This window comes from Kogia breviceps, chromosome 6 (genome assembly GCF_026419965.1).
Source record: "Kogia breviceps isolate mKogBre1 chromosome 6, mKogBre1 haplotype 1, whole genome shotgun sequence".
Taxonomy (NCBI): domain Eukaryota; kingdom Metazoa; phylum Chordata; class Mammalia; order Artiodactyla; family Physeteridae; genus Kogia; species Kogia breviceps.
In genome coordinates, this window is record NC_081315.1 from 117,858,469 (window position 1) to 117,880,051 (window position 21,583).

At 38.6% G+C, this 21,583-nt stretch overlaps 1 protein-coding gene across 5 annotated transcripts; it reads left to right on the forward strand.

Moving 5' to 3' along the window:
- Nucleotides 1-5,903: 5,903 nt before the first annotated feature.
- Nucleotides 5,904-12,642, forward strand: GAR1 (GAR1 ribonucleoprotein). 5 transcript variants are annotated; one of them, XM_059067712.2, is made up of 7 exons: nt 5,904-6,201; nt 6,540-6,774; nt 8,267-8,421; nt 8,887-8,946; nt 10,244-10,382; nt 11,898-11,969; nt 12,325-12,642. In XM_059067712.2, exons 2-7 carry the CDS (start codon nt 6,552-6,554, stop codon nt 12,336-12,338), a joined length of 663 nt encoding a protein of 220 aa, XP_058923695.1. In that variant the 5' UTR covers nt 5,904-6,201; nt 6,540-6,551; the 3' UTR covers nt 12,339-12,642. The 5 variants fall into 5 exon arrangements, with proteins under 5 accessions (XP_058923695.1, XP_066892584.1, XP_058923694.1 ...); XM_059067711.2 differs by having other exon boundaries at nt 5,959-6,016; XM_059067713.2 differs by having other exon boundaries at nt 6,193-6,331.
- The last annotated feature ends 8,941 nt before the right edge of the window (nt 12,643-21,583 follow it).

A 21,583-nucleotide genomic window follows, 5' to 3' on the forward strand; every position in this document is an offset into this window, starting at 1 on the left:
GAGCAAAACAGTTGAGCCAGTATCCCATTCTTCAGGAAACTAACTTCAGCATTTGCTCCAGGATAAAGCCTACAAAAGGCTCTCTGCAGTGCATGTTGTAACCTAGTTCCCCTGGAGTGAACACTGGGGCAGGAGAAGCAGAGAACCATTCCAGGTACAACTTCATGGGGTTCAGGGTATCTCTGCACTTAAAAAGCAGGTTAGAGGCAATCTCCCAAGGCCTCACATCCCACCCCACCTTCTCCTACACAATCATCCACACAGCGCTCTGTAGTCAGAAGCTACACAACCAGTATGTATGGCACAATAAAAAGGAAGACCAACCTCATTTATGACTATAGGTGCAAAAATCCTAAACAAAATATCAGCAAACTGATACAAACAAAATCTTAAATAGGATTCAGCAGCCTGTTAATTATAACATTAACACTTGACAACTTTTTATGCACACACACATACATATGTATATAGGCTCAAGTAAATAAGTAATTATGTTAATGTCATAATATCAGGGTAGGAGAGGCACACGTTTAAATTCAAAAGAAGCAAAAACCCTTTAGTCTTAACTTTGGACATATCAGTACAAACCATGTTTTTTTTTCTTTCTTTCTAAAAATATGTACTAAAGATATCTCCTATCTCTGTCCAATGATAAGGCATAGAAGTCATGATAATCCAGAAGCAATGACCACCCCTTAGTGCCAGACTGTGTTCTTTACATACTCTTTCCTACTAAAAGGAACAAGGGCTCCCTAAAGAAAGGGCTGGGGCAGGAAATGTATAAGATATGTTAGATAGAGACATCTGGTGTCAGAGAGCAAGGAAGCTATCAGAGGCTAGTAAGTGGTATTAACAGACGTAGGACCAAACTTGAAGGGTTTCTCACAGCCAAAGATGAAACAATTTAAGCATTAAAAAGGACAATGATAACAAAGGATTTAAGTAAAAATAAATACTAAAAAATAATGAAGAAAAGTTCTTTATTTCAGCTAATAATTGCTAAAGGAATGATGAAATTAGCATATCACCATGTTGCAATCCCTCAGGAATAGATGAATCTAAATGAGGATCATTGATAGCTGCTAAAGCCATCAGGTGAAAAGCTAGCAGGAAACTCTCACAGATGAATCAGGGTGATATACTGATCCCACTGATCAATTTTAACAACAACATCAAAAGAGAAACAACCAGATGTCATGTGCCTCCTCGTGTGATGCTTTAAGAAGTGTTCTTGGAAAAAAAAAATTGAACCTGAACATAATCGATTCTCCAGATCTCACTACCAGGCAACTAACTACCAGTCTCCAGGAAACACAGAGGACAGAGAAACATGGTTTATATGACCAAGAAGATGGGAAATTCTACAAGATAAAAAACTCAGTTTCTACAACAAGTAGATGCCATGAAAGAAAATAAGGAGAGAAAACTGATAAAGAATAAAAGAGACTTAAGAGACATATCAATCAAATGTAATGCGTGGATAGAGCTTGTATGTTAATAGTGAATTGTTATAAGGATTTCATTTTTCTTTTCTGATTTCCTTGTTTAGTTTGATTGTTTTACATTTTATTAACACCTGTTTTACAAACATGACTTAGAGTTCAATGTGGTGATTTTTGAAGACAAAGTGGGAGATGAAAGAGAATTCTAGGCCTAGGTAATTCTGAGAGTAGTAAAGAATCACAACTTGTAAGTGCAGCAATGGCTCCAGAAAAATTGAAAAGACACTCAAATCATAGTAAGAGAGCAAATAATTTCAAATGGCCTTTGGAATCCCAGAGTAAAAAACTTGTTTAAAAAAAGTCACCTTTTAGAAAGGCAGTTATCAAGTGGAAGAACTTTTTGACTAAAAAAGGAAAAAAAAGCCCACAGCTGGGAAGAACCTCACAATTCTAGTATGTAAATTTAGAGAGAGCAAAATGCCAGGATAAGACATTACATGAGAAACTAAAAAGGTTTCACTCTCAAAGTTTGATAAATTGATGTTATTGATGACATGTCACATGATGCTAGAGATTTTGTATAATAAACCAAAAAACAACCTTTTATCCATATTGATGGATCAATAGATTTCAACAAAAAATGTCATATGATAGCACTTGTAAGATGTAAATTGTGGTGAAATTTGAGAAAATTTTTCTGCTATAAAATGCTGCCCAAAACAAGCAAAGGCCAAGATACATTTACTGTTTTGTCTTCATATTGGAAACAAAAGGTACATCTTGGAAGAAGTGTGTTGGCAACTGACTGATGATGCCGTCAGTGATTTGAGCATTGTTCCCTGAGATGGTTCATTTTCATAAAAGAGAAAATTTTAATGAATTCACAACACCCTTCCTTCCTCCAGGAGAGTTGCTGGTGTCAGAAACTTTTGGAGCTGAAATGAAAAAAATTCTGGATAATGATACAAAAAGGATTAACCTTATCAAAGACCAGTTTACCTGAGAACATTTAAAAAACTGTGTAAAAACCTGGACAGAGACCACATAAATCTGCCACATGCATAAAATGTTATGACTTAAGAGATCATTTGTTCTGGGGGAAGACAGCTGCCATGTCATGAGAATGCTTAAGCACTCTGTAAAGAAGCCCACGTGGCAAGGAACTGAGGGCACCTCAGAGATTGATCCTCCACTCCCAGTCGTGCCTTCAGATGACTGCAGCCCCAGTCAACATCATGACTGCTACGTCATGAGACCCAGAGCCAGACCACCTAGCTAAGCTGCTCCTGAATTTCTGACTTATGGAGATTATTCAAGATAATGTTTATTACATTGAGCCATTAAGTTTTGGGGTAATTTGTTATACAGTAAGAGAAACTAATATTTATTTTGGTTCTTAACAAGATGCTTCAGCTGAAAAGTGAACTGTGGGAATACTAGGGTCTGGAGAAAATATCTTGATTTAAAGTGACAAGATTCTTGGTTTTAAATGGAAACTGAAACTCTGGGAAAATCATACGGCAAAAAACAATCTTGAAATGTTTCTACTGTTGCTTGCACTGTAGAGTGAGGAAGTCTCAAGTTAAGACCAAACCACCTGAGGGAATTGCAGAACAAAACTGAACCGTATTTTCCCTCCCCTTAACACAAAGAAATGACTGAATCTGCTCCTCAACCTGTGCACCTGACTTTGAGAGAAGAGGGAAAGTTTGTAAGATTATGATTATAAACATAAGATGAAACTTAACTGATTTGCCTTTCTACAAGTTCTGGATTTTTGTGAAAGAGTATCCTGCCATTCATAAGAAATAAACATTTTAGTGTACTTTCCAACTTCTTACGTGTGTGAGCAAGCTTTTTCTTTGAGCTTAAAGACAGTGACTGAAATAATCTTATTTCAGCTGAAAATGAGATCTGTGTATGTGAGTCTCAAGATCAACTGAGCATTGACTATATATGTAGCAAAAGACAAAGATTTCACATTTTCTTTAGTTTCAAAACTAGCACTTTTATGCACATATAGGCCTATAAAAAGATTAATATTCATTAAAATCAATTTTTGCAATCTAATAAATTAAATGAAAAATGGACGTTTCCTCTCCCACTTAATTTGCATCAGAATTGATATCCTATTTTAAAATAAATATAAAGGGAATGTTACCTTTAAAAATTACGAATAACTATATTGTACACCTGTAACTTATATAATATTGTACAGCAACTCTACTTCAATAAAAAAATTTTTAAAAAGAATTGAGATCCTTTGTGAGAGGGGGGAAACTACACAGAGTAGGCTTGTAAGTTGGACAAAAATAAAGATTCATAGAAAAACACCATTCTCTACTCAAAAGAGCACCAAGTTACACAATGTGAACCACTGAACTACACACTTCAAAATGATTAATGTGGTACAGTTTATGTGTATTTTACTACAATGGAAAAAAAGAGCATTGACAATTATTACTGGACTACCATGTCTATAAGCTGCTGATCATGTTAACCTACTAGGATGGAGATATATACCTATATATATGTTTATATTACATATATATTTATATTATGCAGGGTTTTCTGAGACATAAACATTACTTCAATGGTTCTTCCAGGGTAAAAAGATAGAAAAAGCCTGGTCTAATGGATGGCAAATGGAGCTTTTCCAAGAAGGAAGTGATTGCCAATGGCAGGAAAAGAGAAGCAAGGCAATGATGCTGGCCTGATGGGGCAGAGGAATGGTGTACAGCACTGGAGGGAAATAAAATTAATTATATAGAGGGCCTAGTCAATGGAGAGCTTTTACTTTAGACTTGTTGTTAAAGGAAATGGAGAACTATTTGGGATCCTGAGGATGGCTATGGTACAAGGAAACTTTTACTAAGTTCAGTATGTCATCACATGCAGTACAGATGGGAGGAAGAAGAGCCTGGAAACATTTAATTTGAAACAACGAAGATGCTCAGAATGTGAGGATGTTATAGTTCACTGTAATTATTTCTCAACTTTTGAGTTGCCGTAGATTATACTGGGTGATTTCGGTTAGGAATAACAGAGGAAAGTGTGGTAGTGGCAACAGGAGGCCTGTAACACAACAGTACAAGCTTTAGATGGAATGAACAGAAACTGAGCGCTTTAGATAAAAGAGACTGCAACCAAGGTTGGGTGGGGATGGTGACAAAGATGATGGAGAGTGCTCAAAGGCTTGAGTCCAAAGATGCAGAAACCAAGAGTATGATGCTACCATGAGGACAAACAGGGAATTGAAATGATGAATAATCTGGAGAGAGCAAGGAGTGAGACTGGGGGTGGTGGTACAGCAAAGGACTTAGGGCCGTGAGAATCCATGGTTCCACTTTGTCCCTCTAAATAGCTGGGGAAATTACTTCGCTTCTCTGTCAGCTCTTTGCATGTAAGAAAAAGGGGCACCATGTAATCTTGAAGGTCCCATAAAAGTTCAATGGTGTCATCACACTGAGTTGAGGATAATACTGGGACACCAAATGGAGGTAAAACATTGACTGTAAACAGAGTAAAATAGAGCACAGCAGTTATGAATAATTCTACCTCTGTATGGTGTATAGAATTTAAAGTATTTAACAAATCTGAATAAAAATTCATTTACCAAAATTTTATCTATATGATGCTTTTTCAAGAAGCTTACACCTTAGTGTAGAAGACATACTGTGATTCCTAATATTTTTCCATAGTTAAGTTTACGAAGTTCTTCCAATATGAAAATAACCCTCTAAAAAAGGTACCAATACCCATCCTCTTTCAAAGAGGCGGTTGACTGCGTTAAATATCAAGGTAAGGTCTCAGAAGATTCGAGTGAAAAGAGACCAAGCAAATTTAACAAATAGAATCGCTAGCGCTATTCTTTGAGAGAGAAGTATTAGCGGAAGTTGAAGTCAAATATCAAGGACTTAAAGACAGAAGGGGAGAGGGGCTTGTAGTATAGACAGTGTCCTGCGGGTCTGAAAACGTACTTGACAAGGCAATAAACTATCTGGTACAAAAGACAAAAATATGGTCTGGCTTTCTGTCAGGTAACAGTTTCTTTAAAAGGACACACACACACATTTTTTTCATCCTTTCGTGAAACCGTAGTACAACGACGGGCGCAGTACTGCCCACAATCGTGCGTACTTCGAAAGATCCGGAAGAAACAAGCGACTCGAAAGAACGCAGGCAAGCCCTTCCACTAAGTTCAGACGCGGCCAGATCCACCTCCCGGCAGAGCGCGGCTCAAACGTCCTCAGAGCCGCGGGCAGCACAGTTGCTGGAACCGCAACCAACTGACGAGCGAGGAGACTGCAGCGCAGCCTGAGAGAACACGGCGCACTGCCACTCAGCTACCACCAGGAACAAGCCGAGCCGCTGGGAGAGGGGCGGTACCTCACGCCAGCCATCGCCAAGGGCAACGCCGCGGGGCGGAACTTCCTGCAACGTCACGGCGCAAAGGACGCCGCTATTGTACGTCACTTCCTCCGTTCTCCGTAGGCAAATAGACCTAACTGTCGTAAAGTAGCGGTTGACGTTAGATATTATTGACACCCTTCCATCGCTGAAGGCTGTTTCGGGTGGGTGACAGCGTCCCTGATTCCGCGGGTGACTGGCTGGCTTTCTGAACCAGTTAATCGAATTTCTAGTTGGTTCCCTGCCCACCTCCGTTTTGTGCCGGTACGGTGGCCGAAGAGGCTCGTGTGCGGCGGAAGTACTGGGCGGGAGGGTGTGAGCGTCCGGGCCTGAGGTGCACGCGGCGCCGGTGAGTGGCGGGAGCGGTCGGTCGGTCTGAGGATGCTGGAGGTGGAACCCAGCGGAGGGAGAGGGGCAATGCGGCTGAGGACCGTGCTGCCAGCTGGGGGAGGAAGTACTCACCGGGGGTGACGGGGCTGGTGAGTGGTTGGTCGGCGCTCACAGGGCTATGGGGAGGGGACGCTCACCCTTCGGGCTCGTCGCTGGCCGCCTGGCCATGGGTGAGGTGGCAGGGTTGCTATTATTATTGTTGTCCACTTTTATGGTTTCTGACTGAGGCTCAGAGGGGTTCGGTGGTGCCCCCAGAGGCCACAGTGACCGAAAGGCACGCCCTGTTTTTCTAACCAGGTGGGAGCGAGCATGTCTTTTCGAGGCGGAGGTCGCGGAGGCTTTAATCGAGGTGGCGGCTTCGGTCGCGGTGGCGGCAGCAGCAACCACCACTTCCGAGGTGGAGGCGGCGGTAATTTCAGAGGCGGCGGCAATTTCAGAGGCGGCGGCAGCGGCAGAGGAGGATTTGGACGAGGGGGCGGCCGCGGAGGTTTTAACAAGGGCCAGGACCAAGGACCTCCAGAGCAAGTAGTTTGTAAGTAGGCTTCAAAGCTTGGCCCACCAGGGGGCGAGGGGGGAGTGGGGTCGGGGGACGAAGGTTGTGGGTTTGTGTTATAAGTTTGACTGGGAGTCAGGTGCTGAAAGGTAGATCCAGCAGCTCTCTCCTACGGAGGTTGCTGCTTGATTGGGGAGTCAAGCCTCCGGAGAGGCTGTAAAGTGACGTATAATCGTGCTGTAGAAGTAAGGGAGAGATAAGAAAGCTGAAGGACACTTAGAATGCATCGTGGAAATGGAACTTGGGTTTGGGTTGAAAGGGAGATACAACTACGTAATATTGTGCGTTTACCCCTACTGTCCCCATTTTACAGATAAGAAAACGGATTCAGCGTTAAGTGTCTTTGCTAGGGTCATAGTGAGAAGTGATCAGTAAGTGATGTATTTGAGATACAAAGCCAAGTTTCCTGACTCCAAAGCCCATGCTTTTAATTGCTACTCATAACTAAGTGAAGTGAGTAAAAAAACTTGCTCAGAAGGGAAACTATGGGGGGGAGTCAAGAAAAAGACCTAATTAGAGGAGTTTTGGAGTAATTATCAAAGAGGTAGGATGGAAGTCATGGAAAGTGAGACAAAGATTTGATAGTAGAAGCCTACATCAAAGAAGATAAAGAATGAACCAGAGTCTAATATAAGGAGTAGGATGGATCAGTATGCATAATGGTTTGAAGAGGTCAATGGCTAGAGTCAAAGGTCCTAGCCCCATAATGGTCCATGCATGACACATCAGAGCATGGTGAAAGTGAGGAAAAAAAGAAGGGTTCGATGGGAGAGATATTTCAATGGAAACAGACTCAGTAGAACTTGGCTAATACTAGGAATAAAAGGCTCCAGGTTTTGAGCTTGGGTGATAGGAATTGAGAGTCGGTTTTCCAGGAATATGATGAGTATTTTAGTTTGGGGTGACTGTAAGTCAGATATATAGGTAGTTATTTTGAGATTCCAGACTTCCTTGGAAAAGATCGAAGAGTCATTGGTGAAGAGGTGGTAGTAGGAACTTAGGGGAGAAAAAAAGAAAGGGCCAGAGAACAGCAAAGACTGACTTAGACTTAAGGATGGGGAGAAGGAAGAGACAGTAGAATGAAGCATAGTGTTGTTTAATCAAATAATAATAGTTATTAGAGTAAAATAACTGTTATTGTAGATTGAGTGGTCTCAGTATGCTAAGCATTTTCTAAACATTTGACATTTATTATTGCACTTAATCTTCACAATACTATATGTTAGGTGTCAGTACTGTTGTTAGCCCTACATTAAAGATGAAGACACCTGAAGCACAGAGAAGGTTAGACCTGTACCCCAGGTCACATAGCTAGTATTTTGTGGAGTTGGTATACTAACCCAGGAAGGCTTTTCTGCCTCAGAACAGATATGGTGAAATCCCAGGCAACCAAGAGGAAAGCTTCCAGAAGAGGTTGGTCAATATCATTTGAAATTGTTTTATGTTTTAACATTTTCATGTCCTATTTCAGTATTAGGAGAGTTCTTGCACCCCTGTGAGGATGACATAGTTTGTAAATGTACCACAGATGAAAATAAGGTGCCTTATTTCAATGCTCCAGTTTATTTAGAAAACAAAGAGCAAATTGGAAAAGTGGATGAAATATTTGGACAACTTAGAGATTTTGTATCCTTTTTAATTGGAAGATGTAGCTGTATCATTAAAAGGTTACTGTTTGTTTTTTCTGGGGTTAAATATTGATTAAACTAAACTTGCTGCTTCATTAAAGTGGATGGAGTATTGCTAAGATTGGACCATAAAGGAGAATCAAGAGGGGGGATGTATTTTCACATATATTGGAAAGATAGGCCTTATAAGTGTGACTTCCTTTTTGGAAGGTTTTAGAAATGATTGCCACTTGGATCAGTGCCACAGGGTTGAGGTACTTTGCTTTGGATATGATGATGCCACTGCAATAGGATGGTGGAATTGGAAGTTTTAAAACCAAAATTAAAATTTCACTTCTGTTTGGAAACTCATTTCTTTTCCTAAATATTTCTGTATATTCTAACCTTGTTATTTTAAAAATTACACGTGAATTCAGAAGATTATCTTTGATATTAATTGTTTATTCCTTAATAAAATTAATAGTATTTTTCAGTTAAATTGTCAGAGAACATGAAGGCATCTTCCTTTAAAAAACTGCAGAAGGTGAGTCAAGTTTATGATACCTAGATTCTTGGTTTTATAAACGAATGACCTACCTTAGGACAGTTTTACTTAAGGCACTTGAGACTTCTCCAGTTTATCACTAGTGAAGCTCTTAAACTGAGATGTTCTGTACTTTAGACATTGAACTTACTAATCTTTAAAAGTAATGTGTTTAATTCAGGTTTTCAGAAAGTAATCTGTGGTCATATTAGCAATTCTGTAACTGCTGGAGTACATTTTTTATTTTATGTACAAATCTTATTGAAAAGCTTTCATTCTAAGTATAATGTTAAATTATAAAGCTTATATTATTTGGGAGAAATCACATATTAAATGATTTCACAGATATTTCAATAACATTATGATACATGCTGTAAAGGAGTAATACATGTTGGTAAGAGAATGTTAGTAGTGAGACCAAATTTAGTGCATTGGCTTTCTGAGAATGTGAGTTTGAAGCGGAGACCTGAAAGTTGACCACAGGTGACTCCCAAACCTGGTTGCACGTCAGAATTACCTGGGGGAGCTTTTAAGAAGATGTATTTCTAGGTCCCACTCCTAGAAGTTTGACCGAGTAGGTGTTAGGTAGGGACGAGGATTCAGTTTTTAAAAGAAAACTTCTGGATGATTTTGATGAAGGTTAGGCTAGCACTTGGGAACCACTGCTCTAGTCACAGAGGAGGAGGAAGTGCATTTCAAGTAAGGAAAACAGCATGTGCAAGTCTGACAGTAAAGCCACCTTAAGGATCTGAAAAAGGCAGAGGTAGAGCTTGGGCACAGAACATTTAGGAGGGGGTGGGGAAAGTTGTGAAGTAATGACTAGCAAGGTAGGCAGGGGCTAGATTACTTAAGGCCTTCAGGTCATGGGAAAGAATTTGGACTTTAGTCTTCATTTTGTTTTTAACTATCAAGATATATACGGTTAAATTTATACTTAAAAGAGAGTGCTAGAAAAATAAAAGAGCACCCTAGAAAGAGGTCAGTACTGTGTGTGAAGGGGCCAGGTTGGATGCTGTTGCTTTAGTCCTGAAAGAGTGAAAATGGAGAAGAGTGGATGGTTTAATGAGAGATAGGAAGTAGAATTGATAGGTCTTGGTAATTGGTTAGCTGTTGAAGTTGAAGTAAAAAATATCACCATCTTTCAGATGTCTGATTGCAACAGCTTTGTGGATGGTGTCACCATTCACTGAAATGGGCACTACTGGAGAAGAAGGGAATTAGGGGAAGATAATGAATTCAGTTTGGGACATAATGAGTGTGAAGCACATCACACTAATTATTTCTGTTATACTTCCAGTTTTATATAGACCCATATAAACTGCTGCCGTTGCAGAGGTTTCTACCTCGACCTCCGGGTGAGAAGGGGCCTCCAAGAGGCGGTGGCAGGGGAGGTCGAGGAGGAGGAAGAGGCGGAGGTGGCAGAGGTGCTAGGGGTGGTAAGTTACCTGCCGGGGAGATTCCTAATGAGATTTCAAAGCCACAGCCAACTTATATAACACAATTTAGTTTTGTATAGAGGCGGACCTCCCTTATGGTTATTTATCTTTTTTAATAAAGCTGCTTTCAGTCTTGGCACATTACCATAGTAATAATGCTTAGTTTCTGTAAGGTATAGTATTATCTTAATTGAATTTTAAATTTTTAGTTAATATCGTTGAGTGGTGATTATATGCCAAGAGCTGATCGTATATTCTTTTAACATCCAAGTATATTCTTTTAATATTTAGCAAAACCTTGTGAAGGTGGTTGATATCCTTTTTTTATGGATGAGGAAATGCAGGCTTACAAAAGTTACTTTGCTCTAATTAAACAATTGGCAGCTCAGAAATAAAACCCATATCTTCTGATGTCATGCCAAAGACTATTACAGTAAGTTCATTGCTTTGATTTCAGTATTTTGATATATGTATCTCCCCACAGCTTGGGTACATTCATCATTGTGGGCAGCTGGATAATGAGCAGGGCTGGGGATGAGGTGGGATACAGCATTGGCTATGCTTAGATCTGCAAACGGTGTGGTGGGTGGGTGACTGGGTGATGGGCAGAGCAAAAGAGATAAGGAAGAGGAGCTTCACAGTGTGGTTGGACAGCTTCTGGTATAGGATCAGAAAAGAGAATTCTGTTTTCACTTTTGCCTCTCAATGTAATTATCACTTCACTCCTTAAATGTACCTTTTTGGGGTCCAGATAGCTTGGAGATAATCTCTTAGATATTAACATATATCTTTAAGTATTTTGGGGAGTACCCCTTTAAAAATTTGATGAATGGAGATCCCCTCATTTCCATTCTGTATTCAGTCTAGTATATGACATTTTAAAGCATTCACAAAAATCTTAAAATCTTAATTTTTTTATATCAGTATTTTGGAAGTATGTATTTGTTTCCTCATTTTATAATTTCTCTTTTTATATTTCATCATTCTTCACAAAGTTAGCCCCCAAAATGAGTAAAAATATAGACTGCAATAGGAAGCCAGAAGTGTTGAATAATAGAAAAAAATGCTTTAAAAATTTTAATTTCAAGGCCCATCAGCATGTGACCATCAGTGTTGATCTGTTTGCAGCTCCACTGACCTTAAACATTGTTTTTGTGGTAGTATCCCCAGAGCCAAACCACCCGTACCTGCTACCCTTTGTTCTTAGGATAAAAACAATTTAAAAAGTATATATAATAAGCAAAAGTTGAGATACTCATGCATTTAATGGTAGGGCTAAATTGACCTTTAAAGTAACAAGCTTTTCTAACTTATTAAAACAGAAAACTTGCTTAAAAAGTTGTAACCTAGGATTTTAGCCTGCTGCTGGACAGTTTCTCCATTTTTATCTTAAAAAATTCTGTAAGGTAAAATATGTGAATATATATTCATTACAACTGCAAGAATTATATTGCTATTTACAGGCTTATCAAAATATGATAGGTTACAGTTAATGAATGTTTCCTTTATTTTTAGGTGGTTTTAGAGGTGGAAGAGGAAGTGGAGGTGGAGGTTTCAGAGGAGGAAGAGGGGGTGGTGGTTTTAGAGGTAAGTGGAAAAAAACCTTTAAATGACTGAATTTCTAGAAATGGTAATGTCTACCAACTTTTTTTTCTGTTTGCCAGCAAGTACATAGAACACCATGGTGTTCTTTGCTTTAGCCTAATAGTTTCATTTTATATCACTTTTCCCTTTGAATTTTTTCACCTACTTCTGCTTTACTTTGTGGTATTATTAATTTGAAAAACAAAGAAGTGTAATACAAATGACAGTTAAATTTGGTAAAATACTTTTGCTAAACCTTACAAGAACTAATGCTGATTTTAAACTTGAGTTTTGGGTAATAGTATTATTAAATATTCATTTTTCTGTACCCTTAATACTTTCATTTTCTCTTAATCAGGAAGAGGACATTAAGTGTAACAGTTGACAGAAACTTCAGTTGACTTCGGCATTAACCTCATGATCTACGTCTATGGATCAGAAACTCGTTTCTTGATCAGATCTTGAAGAACTGGTCATTTTATGGCAGTGGAGCTAAAATGTCAACATCATGCAAAAACGAGTGTGGCAGAACAGGCAATTTTGCTCTAAAAGAGTATGAACAAGTGTTTTAATGTTTTGTACAATGCTTGGAACTTGTGGGTGTTCAGTAAAGGGGCAGCTTTCATCTGAAGCATATTTGAATTTTTAAAATAAAGTGTTTTATTCCTTTAAGTTATTTAGAGCTGTGTTTATTAAGCCAGAGCTATTTTTGAGTTAAAAGGGACAACCCGGTAGATTTAAGATAGAAAGAAAGGTGTTTGCGTATATAACTGATCTTTTAAAAATATAGGCTAGTAGAGCAGTACTTCAACATTCTCAAATTAACACTCCCTTTCAAAATGTTTGCCTTTTGTATATGAGAACATCAGCACACTTTATTGTATTTTCCCTTTTGTGTGTTAGTACATAAATCAAAGTAAGGCAGCTTCTCTAATTGTAATTAGTAATTGATTAGAAAATTTTAGTATTGGTTATGAATCTATTAAAGATGGAACAGCTCTGTTCAAGTTGAGAGCTAGAAGTTCATGACATTTCTTAAGAAATGTTTAATTTTTCTCATTCAACATAGATGGAATGTTGAAAGTTTTACTGAATGTTTTTATTTTCCTTTTTTTAAGGGACTCAAGGTTTAAGATGTTACTGACCATAAATAAATATTTGATTGCCTGCTACACGTTCAGATTCCTGGGTAGGGATTCACAAATGAAATTGGTTTTGCTCCTCACTGCTATTGTAGTATCAAGAAGTAACCATGATAGCAAGTTAGAATACTGTGATACAGGATAATTTCCCCTGCCACTGATTTTCCCCCCTCACATGTGTTCATTCTCCGAAGGAATGGGGTTGCCATATCTTTTAAGTTTTCTAGCATGTTTTATCTAATACTGCCTAAAGCAGTATTTTGGGTTTTACATAATTTTTTTGCTTAATGGAATTGCAGCAGGATGAATAAATATGTGAGCCATAAGTATATATGATGAGCAAAAAATTTTTCACAGGAAGAAGTGGTTATGCTTTTACAACTTGGGAAAGGAGACTGTTTGATTGAGAATACTTGAGTTGAAACTTTTAGTGAGAGTTAGGGCCAGGGGTTTTACTCTTGGTCTGTAAAAGACATAGCAAGCAATTATTTGTCCTTGGTATTGTCCCAAGGGCAAATAACAGTGCAAATTCCTACACTTTTTTTTAACATTTAAAAAGTCTAAACTGGCTGATGGAAGTAATGTCGGTAGACAAATCACTTGAGATTTCACCTTTTACCTTAGGTATATCTTTTGGTCATTAGCTATCTTTAAACTCTATTTTTCTCTTTTCTTCCTTATAGTAGTTCTTCCTGGGTTTCCTTTGGGGCATTTAGTGTTTGTTTGTTTGTTTGTTTTTTTGGCCACACCGCGTGGCATGTGGGATCTTTGTTCCCTGACCAGGGATTGAACCCAAGCCCCCTAGATCGCCAGGGAAGTTCCCCAGGGTATTTGGTTTTGAATTGAGTTCATATGTTTAGGGAGGCTAACATTAATGCATTTGGTACTGTGGTATCACTGAGCTCCACTGTAAAAGATACTTTGATGATTATTCACATATTAAATCTTTTGAGTTGTTAACCAAATAACATTCTGACTGCTTGCATCATGCTAAAATGTACTTGTTACCATAGCACTGAAAAGATTTAGTGGAATAGAAGCAATATTTCCTGGCATTCCTGAAAATTTGGGAGGTGTTATGAAAGGAGGACTGACTTTAGGCCAGTTAAAGTTTATGAAATTGGAGAATCATGAGCTGTGTAAACTTGACATGCTTATAATTATATTTCTTAGTATTCTAAGCCTCATCCCAATATATAGCTTTTCTATATCACTCATGAAGGAAGCATTAAAAAGTACGTTGAATGCATCTACCACACTCATAATCTGTAAAACTTCTAGCTACAGCAAATAGCTGACCATTTTTGGAATTATTTTTTCTTCAGTTTTTTTTTTAATTTCTGAATTTTATTCATTTTTTATACAGCAGACTCTTATTAGTTATCTATTTTATACATATTAGTGTATATATGTCAATCCCAATCTCCCAATTCATCCCATCACCACCACCACCACCCCCACTGCTGCTTTCCCCGCTTGGTGTCCATGTTTTTTCTCTACATCTGTGTTGCTGTTTCTGCCCTGCAAACCGGTTCATCTATACCATTTTTCTAGGTTTCACATATATGTGTTAATATATGATATTTGTTTTCCGACTTCACTCTGTGAGTCTCTAGATCCATCCACGTCTCTACAAATGACCCAATTTTGTTCCTTTTTATGGCCGAGTAATATTCCATTGTATATATGTACCACATCTTCTTTATCCATTTGTCTGTCAGTGGGCATTTAGGTTGCTTCCATGACCTGGCTATTGTAAATAGTGCTGCAATGAACATTGAGGTGCATGTGTTTGTTTTGTTTTGTTTTGTTTTTGTGGTACACGGGCCTCTCACTGTTGTGGCCTCTCCTGTTGTGGAGCACAGGCTCCGGAGGCGCAGGCTCAGTGGCCATGGCTCACAGGCGCAGCTGCTCCACGGCATGTGGGATCTTCCTGGACTGGGGCACAAATCCGTGTCCCATGCATCAGCAGGTGGACTCTCAACCACTGTGCCACCAGGGAAGCCCACATGTGTCCTTTTGAATTATGGTTTTCTCTGGGTATATGTCCAGTAGTGGGATTGCTGGGTCATATGGTAATAATATTTTTATTGTTTTAAGGAACCTCCATAATGTTCTCATAGTGGCTGTATCAATTTACATTCCCACCAACATTCCCTTTTCTCCACACCTCTCCAGCATTTGTTGTCTGTAGATTTTCTGATGATGCCCATTCTAACTGGTATGAGATGATACCTCATTGTAGTTTTGATTTGCATTTCTGTAATGATTAGTGATGTTGAGCAGCTTTTCATGTGCTTCTTGGCCATCTGTATGTCTTTGGAGAAATGGCTATTTAGGTCTTCTGCCCATTTTTGGATTGGGTTGCTTGTTTCTTTAATATTGAGCTGCATGAGCTGTTTATATATTTTGGAGATTAATCCTTTAATGTCCATTGATTCGTTTGCAAATATTTTCTCCCATTCTGTGGGTTGTCTTTTCGTCTGGTTTGTAGTTTCCTTTGCTTTGCAAAAGCTTTTAAGTTTCATTAGGTCCCATTTGTTTATTTTTGTTTTTATTTCCATTACTCTAGGAGGTGGATCAAAAAAGATCTTGCTGTGATTTATGTCAGAGTGTTCTTCCTATGTTTTCCTCTAAGAGTTTTGTAGTGTCCGGTCTTACATGTAGGTCTCTAATCCATTTTGAGCTTATTTTTGTGTATGGTGTTAACGAGTGTTCTAATTTCATTCTTTTACACTTAGCTGTCAAGTTTTCCCAGTACCACTTATTGAAGAGAATGTCTTTTTGTATATCCTTGCCTCCTTTGTCATAGATTAGTTGACCATAGGTATGTGGGTTTATCTCGGGTTTCTATCCTGTTCCATTGATCTATATTTCTGCTTTTGTGCCGGTACCATATTGTCTTGATTTCTGTAGCTTTGTAATATAGTCTGAAGTTGGACTCTGATTCCTCCAGCTCCTTTTTTTTTCCCCTCAAGACTGCTTTGGCTATTTGGAGTCTTTTGTGTCTCCATTCAAATTTTAAGATTTTTTGTTCTAGTTCTGTAAAAAAATGCTGTTGGTAATTTGATAGGGATTGCATTGAATCTAGATTGCTTTGGGTAGTATAGTCATCTTCACAGTATTGATTCTTCCAATCCAAGAACATGGTATATCTCTTCATCTGTTGGTATCATCTTTAATTTCTTTCATCAGTGTCTTATAGTTTTCTACATAGAGGTCTTTTGTCTCCCTAGGTAGGTTTATTCCTAGATATTTTATTCTTTTTGTTGCAATGGTAAATGGGAGTGTTTCCTTAATTTCTCTTTCAGATTTTTCATCATTAGTGTATAGGAATGCAAGAGATTTCGGTGCATTAATGTTGTATCCTGCAACTTTACCAGATTCATTGATGAGCTCTAGTAGTTTTCTGGTGGAATCTTTAGGATTCTCTATGTATAATATCATGTCATCTGCAAACAGTGACAGTTTCACTTCTTTTCCAATTTGTATTTCTTTTATTTCTTTTTCTTCTCTGATTGCCATGGCTAGGACTTCCAAAACTATGTTGAGTAATAGTGGTGAGAGTGGACATACTTGTCTTGTTCCTGATCTTAGAGGAAATGCTTTCAGTTTTTCACCATTGAGAATGATGTTTGCTGTGGGTTTGTCATATATGGCCTTTATTATGTTAGGTAGTTTCCCTCTTTTTATCATAAATGGGTGTTGAATTTTGTCAAAAGCTTTTTCTGCATCTATTGAGATGATCATATGGTTTTTATTCTTCAATTTGTTAACATGGTGTATCATATAGATATACCATATTGATTTGCCTATATTGAAGAATTCTTGCATCCCTGGGATAAATCCCATTTGATCATGGTGTATGATCCTTTTAATGTGTTGTTGGATTCTGTTTGCTAGTATTTTGTTGAGGATTTTTGCATCTATATTCATCAGTGATAATTGGTCTGTAATTTTCCTTTTTAGTAGTATCTTTGTCTCATTTTGGTATCAGGGAGATGGTGGCCTCAGAATGAGTTTGGGAGTGTTCCTTCCTCTGCAATTTTTTGGAAGAGTTTGAGACGGATGGGTGTTAGCTCTTCTCTAAATGTTTGATAGAATTTGCCTGTGAAGCCATCTGGTCCTGGACTTTTGTTTGTTGGAATATTTTAAATCACAGTTTCAATTTCAGTGCTTGTTAGTGGTCTGTTCATATTTTCTACTTCTTCCTGGTTCAGACTTGGAAGGTTATATACCTTTCTAAGACTTTGTCCATTTCTTCCAGATTGTCCATTTTATTGGCATAGAGTTGCTTGTAGTAGTCTCTTAGAATGCTTTGTATTTCTGCAGTGTCTGTTGTAACTTCTCCTTTTTCATTTCTAATTTTATTGATTTGAGTCCTCTCCCTCTTTTTCTTGATGAGTCTAGCTAATGGTTTATTAATTTTGTTTATCTTCTCAAGGAACCATCTTTTAGTTTTATTGATCTTTGCTGTTGTTTTCTTTGTTTCTATTACATTTATTTCTGCTCTGATCTTTATGATTTCTTTCCTTCTAACTTTGGGTTTTGTTTGTTCTTCTTTCTCTCATTCCTTTAGGCCTAAGATTAGATGGTTTATTTGAGATTTTTCTTGTTTCTTGAGGTAGGCTTGTATTGGTATAAACTTCCGTCTTAGAAAGGCTTTTGCTACGTCGCATAGGTTTTGGATCGTTGTGTTTTCATTGTAATCTGTCTCTAGGTGTTTTTTGATTTCCTCTTTGATTTCTTCAGTGATCTCTCGGTTATTTAGTAGTGTATTGTTTAGCTTCCATGTGTATGTGTTTTTTACGTTTTTTTCCCGTTATTGATTTCTAAATCATAGCGTTGTGGTTGGAAAAGATACTTGATATGATTTCAGTTTTCTTAAATTTACTGAGGCTTGATTTGTGACCCAGGCTGTGATCTCTGCTGGAGAATGTTCTGTGTACACTTGAGAAGAAAGTGTAATTTGCTGTTTTTGGATAGAATGTCCTATAAATATCAATTAAATCTGGTCTATTATGTCATTTAAAGCTTGTGTTTCCTTATTAATTTTCATTTTGGATGATCTGTCTGTTGGTGTAAATGAGGTGTTAAAGCCCCCCACTATTATTGTGTTACTGTCGATTTCCTCTTTCATAACTGTTAGCAGTTGCCTTATGTATTGAGGTGCTCCTATGTTTGGTGCATATATATTTCGAATTGTTATATCTTCTTGGATTGATCCCTTGATCATTATGTAGTGGCCTTCCTTGTCTCTTGTAACATTCTTTATTTTAAAGTCTATTTTATATGACATGAGTATTGCTACTCCAGCTTTCTTTTGATTTCCATTTTCATGGAGTATCTTTTTCCATCCCCTCACTTTCAGTCTGTATGTGTCTCTAGGTCTGAAGTGGGTCTCTTGAAGACAGCATATATATGGGTCTTGTTTTTGTATCCATTCAGCAAGCCTGTGTCTTTTGGTTGGAGCATTTAATCCATTCCCGTTTAAGGTAATTATCAATATGTATGTTCCTATTACCATTTTCTTAATTGTTATGGGTTTGTTTTTGTAGGTCCTTCTCTTCTCTTGTGTTTCCCACTTAGAGAAGTTCCTTTCACATTTGTAGAGCTGCTTTGTTGGTGCTGAACTCTCTTAGCTTTTGTTTGTCTGCAAAACGTTTGATTTCTCTGTTGAATCTGAATGAAATCCTTGCTGGGTAGAGTAATCTTGGTTGTAGGTTCTTCCCTTTCATCACTTTAAAATATCATGCCACTCCCTTCTGGCTTATGGAGTTTCTGCTGAGAAATCAGCTGTTAACCTTATGGGAGTTCCCTTGTATGTTATTTGTCATTTTTCCCGTGTTGCTTTCAATAGTTTTGCTTTGTCTTTAGTTTTTGTCAATTTGATTACTATGTGTCTTGGCGTGTTTCTCCTTGCGTTTGTCCTGTGTGGGACTCTGCACTTCCTGGACTTGGGTGGCTATTTCCTCTCCTATGTTAGGGAATTTTTCAACTATAATCTCTTCAAATATTTTCTCGGGTCCTATCTCTTTCTTTTCTTCTTCTGGGATCCCTATAATGTGAATGTTGTTGTGGTTAATCTTGTCCCAGAGGTCTCTTAGGCTGTCTTCATTTCTTCTCATTCTTTTTTCTTTATTCTGTTCTGTGACAGTGAATTCCACCATTCTGTCTTCCAGGTCACTTATCTGTTTTTTTGCCGCAGTTATTCTGCTATTGATTCTTTCTAGTGTATTTTTCATTTCAGTTATTTCATTGTTCATCTGTTTGTTTGTTCTCTAATTCTTCTAGGTCTTTGTTAAACATTTCTTCCATCTTCTTGATCTTTGCCTCCAGTCTTTTGCCAAGGTCCTGGATCATCTTCACTATCATTATTCTGAATTCTTTTTCTGGAAGGTTGCCTATCTCTACTTTATTTAGTTGTTTTTCTGGGGTTTTATCTTGTTCCTTCATCTGGTACAAAGCCTTTTCATTTTGTCTGTCTTTCTGTGAATGTGGTTTTCCTTTCACAGGCTACAGGATTGTAGTTCTTGCTTCTGCTGTCTGCCCTCTGGTGGATGAGGGTATCTAAGAGGCTTGTGCAAGCTTTCTGATGGTAGGGACTGGTGGTGGGTAGAGCTGGGTGTTGCTCTGGTGTACTGAACTCAGTAAAACTAATCTGCTTCTCTGCTGATGAGTGGGGCTGGGTTCCTTCCCTGTTGGTTGTTTGGCCTGAGGCGACCCAGCTCTGAAACCTACCCTGCTGTTTGGTGGGGCTAATGGTGACTCTGGGAGGGCTCACGCCAAGGAGTACTTCCCAGAACTTCTGCCGCCAGTGTCCTTGTCCCCATGGTGAGCCACAGCTACCCCCGCCTCTGCAGGAGACCCTCCAACACTAGCAGGTAGGTCTGATTTAATCTCCCCTGGGGTCACTGCTCCTTCCCCTGGGTCCTGATGCACACAGTTCTTTGTGTGTGCCCTCCAAGGAGTGGAGTCTCTGTTTCCCCCAGTCCTATTGAAGTCCTGCAATCAAATCCCGCTAGACTTCAAAGTCTGATTCTCTAGGAATTTCTCCTCCCGTTGTCGGACCCCCACAGATTGGGAAGCCTGATGTGGGGCTCAGAACCTTCACTCCAGTGGTGGACTTCTGTGGTATAAGTGTTCTCCAGTTGGTGAGTCCCCCACCCAGCAGTTATGGGATTTGATTTTATTGTGATTGCACCTGTCCTACCATCTCACTGCGGCTTCTCCTTTGTATTTGGATGTGGGGTATCTTTTTTGGTGAGTTCCAGTGTCTTCCTGTCAATGATCGTTCAGCAGTTAGTTGTGATTCCAGGGCTCTCACAAGAGGGTGTGAGCGCACATCCTTATACTCCGCCATCTTGAACCAATCTCTCTTCTTCAGTGCCTACAAATAGAAATAATTATTTCTGGAAAATTGAAATGGGTACTACAACTAACTAGGAATAATCCATTACAGAAAAGGAAGGGGAAAAAAAAAAAAAGAAAAGGAAGGGAGTATGAACCAAAGTAAACTCAAAAAATTTTGAGTGAATGGTGAATGCAAAAAAAAGAGAAAGACTTAAAACCTAACAACCCATAGATTTTTTTTTTTTCTTTTTATTTATTTTTTGCTGCGGTACACGGTCCTCTCACTGTTGTGGCCTCTCCCATTGCAGAGCACAGGCTCCAGACGTGCAGGCTCAGCGGCCATGGCTCACAGGCCTAGCTGCTCCGTGGCACGTGGGATCTTCCCAGACCCGGGTACGAACCCGTGTCCCCTGCATCGGCAGGCAGACTCTCAACCACTGCGCCACCAGGGAGGCCCAACCCATAGATTTTTAAAAGGGAGAGGTCATCTTAGGTATTATGTTCATTGCTTTAGGGTCATTTGAAAATATTTTGATATTGGAATACTAAAGAGATTCACTTTCCTAGTATAGATACACTTCTGAATATTTCATTACATTTATAAAAATTTGAGTACTAGTAGCTATGGGATCTGGGACAGATCGACCAACCTGATTTCAACTTCTTTAGTTTATATATGTGTATAACTGAGAATTGAGGCAAAGGGATTATCCAGTCCCTTCTTGCTGTGCCATTCTAAGATTTATAAAATTAAATTAAGTGGGTAAATATAGCCCTCTAGTGGTTCTGTTATATGCTTACACTGTTAACTTTGGTGCATCTAGCATTTCTGTAAAGTACTGATTTTTAGAAATCCAGTATTGAGAAGATCAGATTTTTATAATATTACGTGGCATAAAGAATAGGGAAAAAGGTATAGGGATATTTTATTCTAACAGTAAATGTTCATATTAGATTGTCACCCACTTATGTTACCCACTTTTGGAGTTATAACAAGATAATCCAGAATATTAGAATTGCCCAGTACTTTACAAGATGAATTATTGAATCTAGATACTTTGCTGGTGCATGCTCTGATTATTACCAGATTAACTACGTGTGCATGTCAAAGTGTAGGGTAAA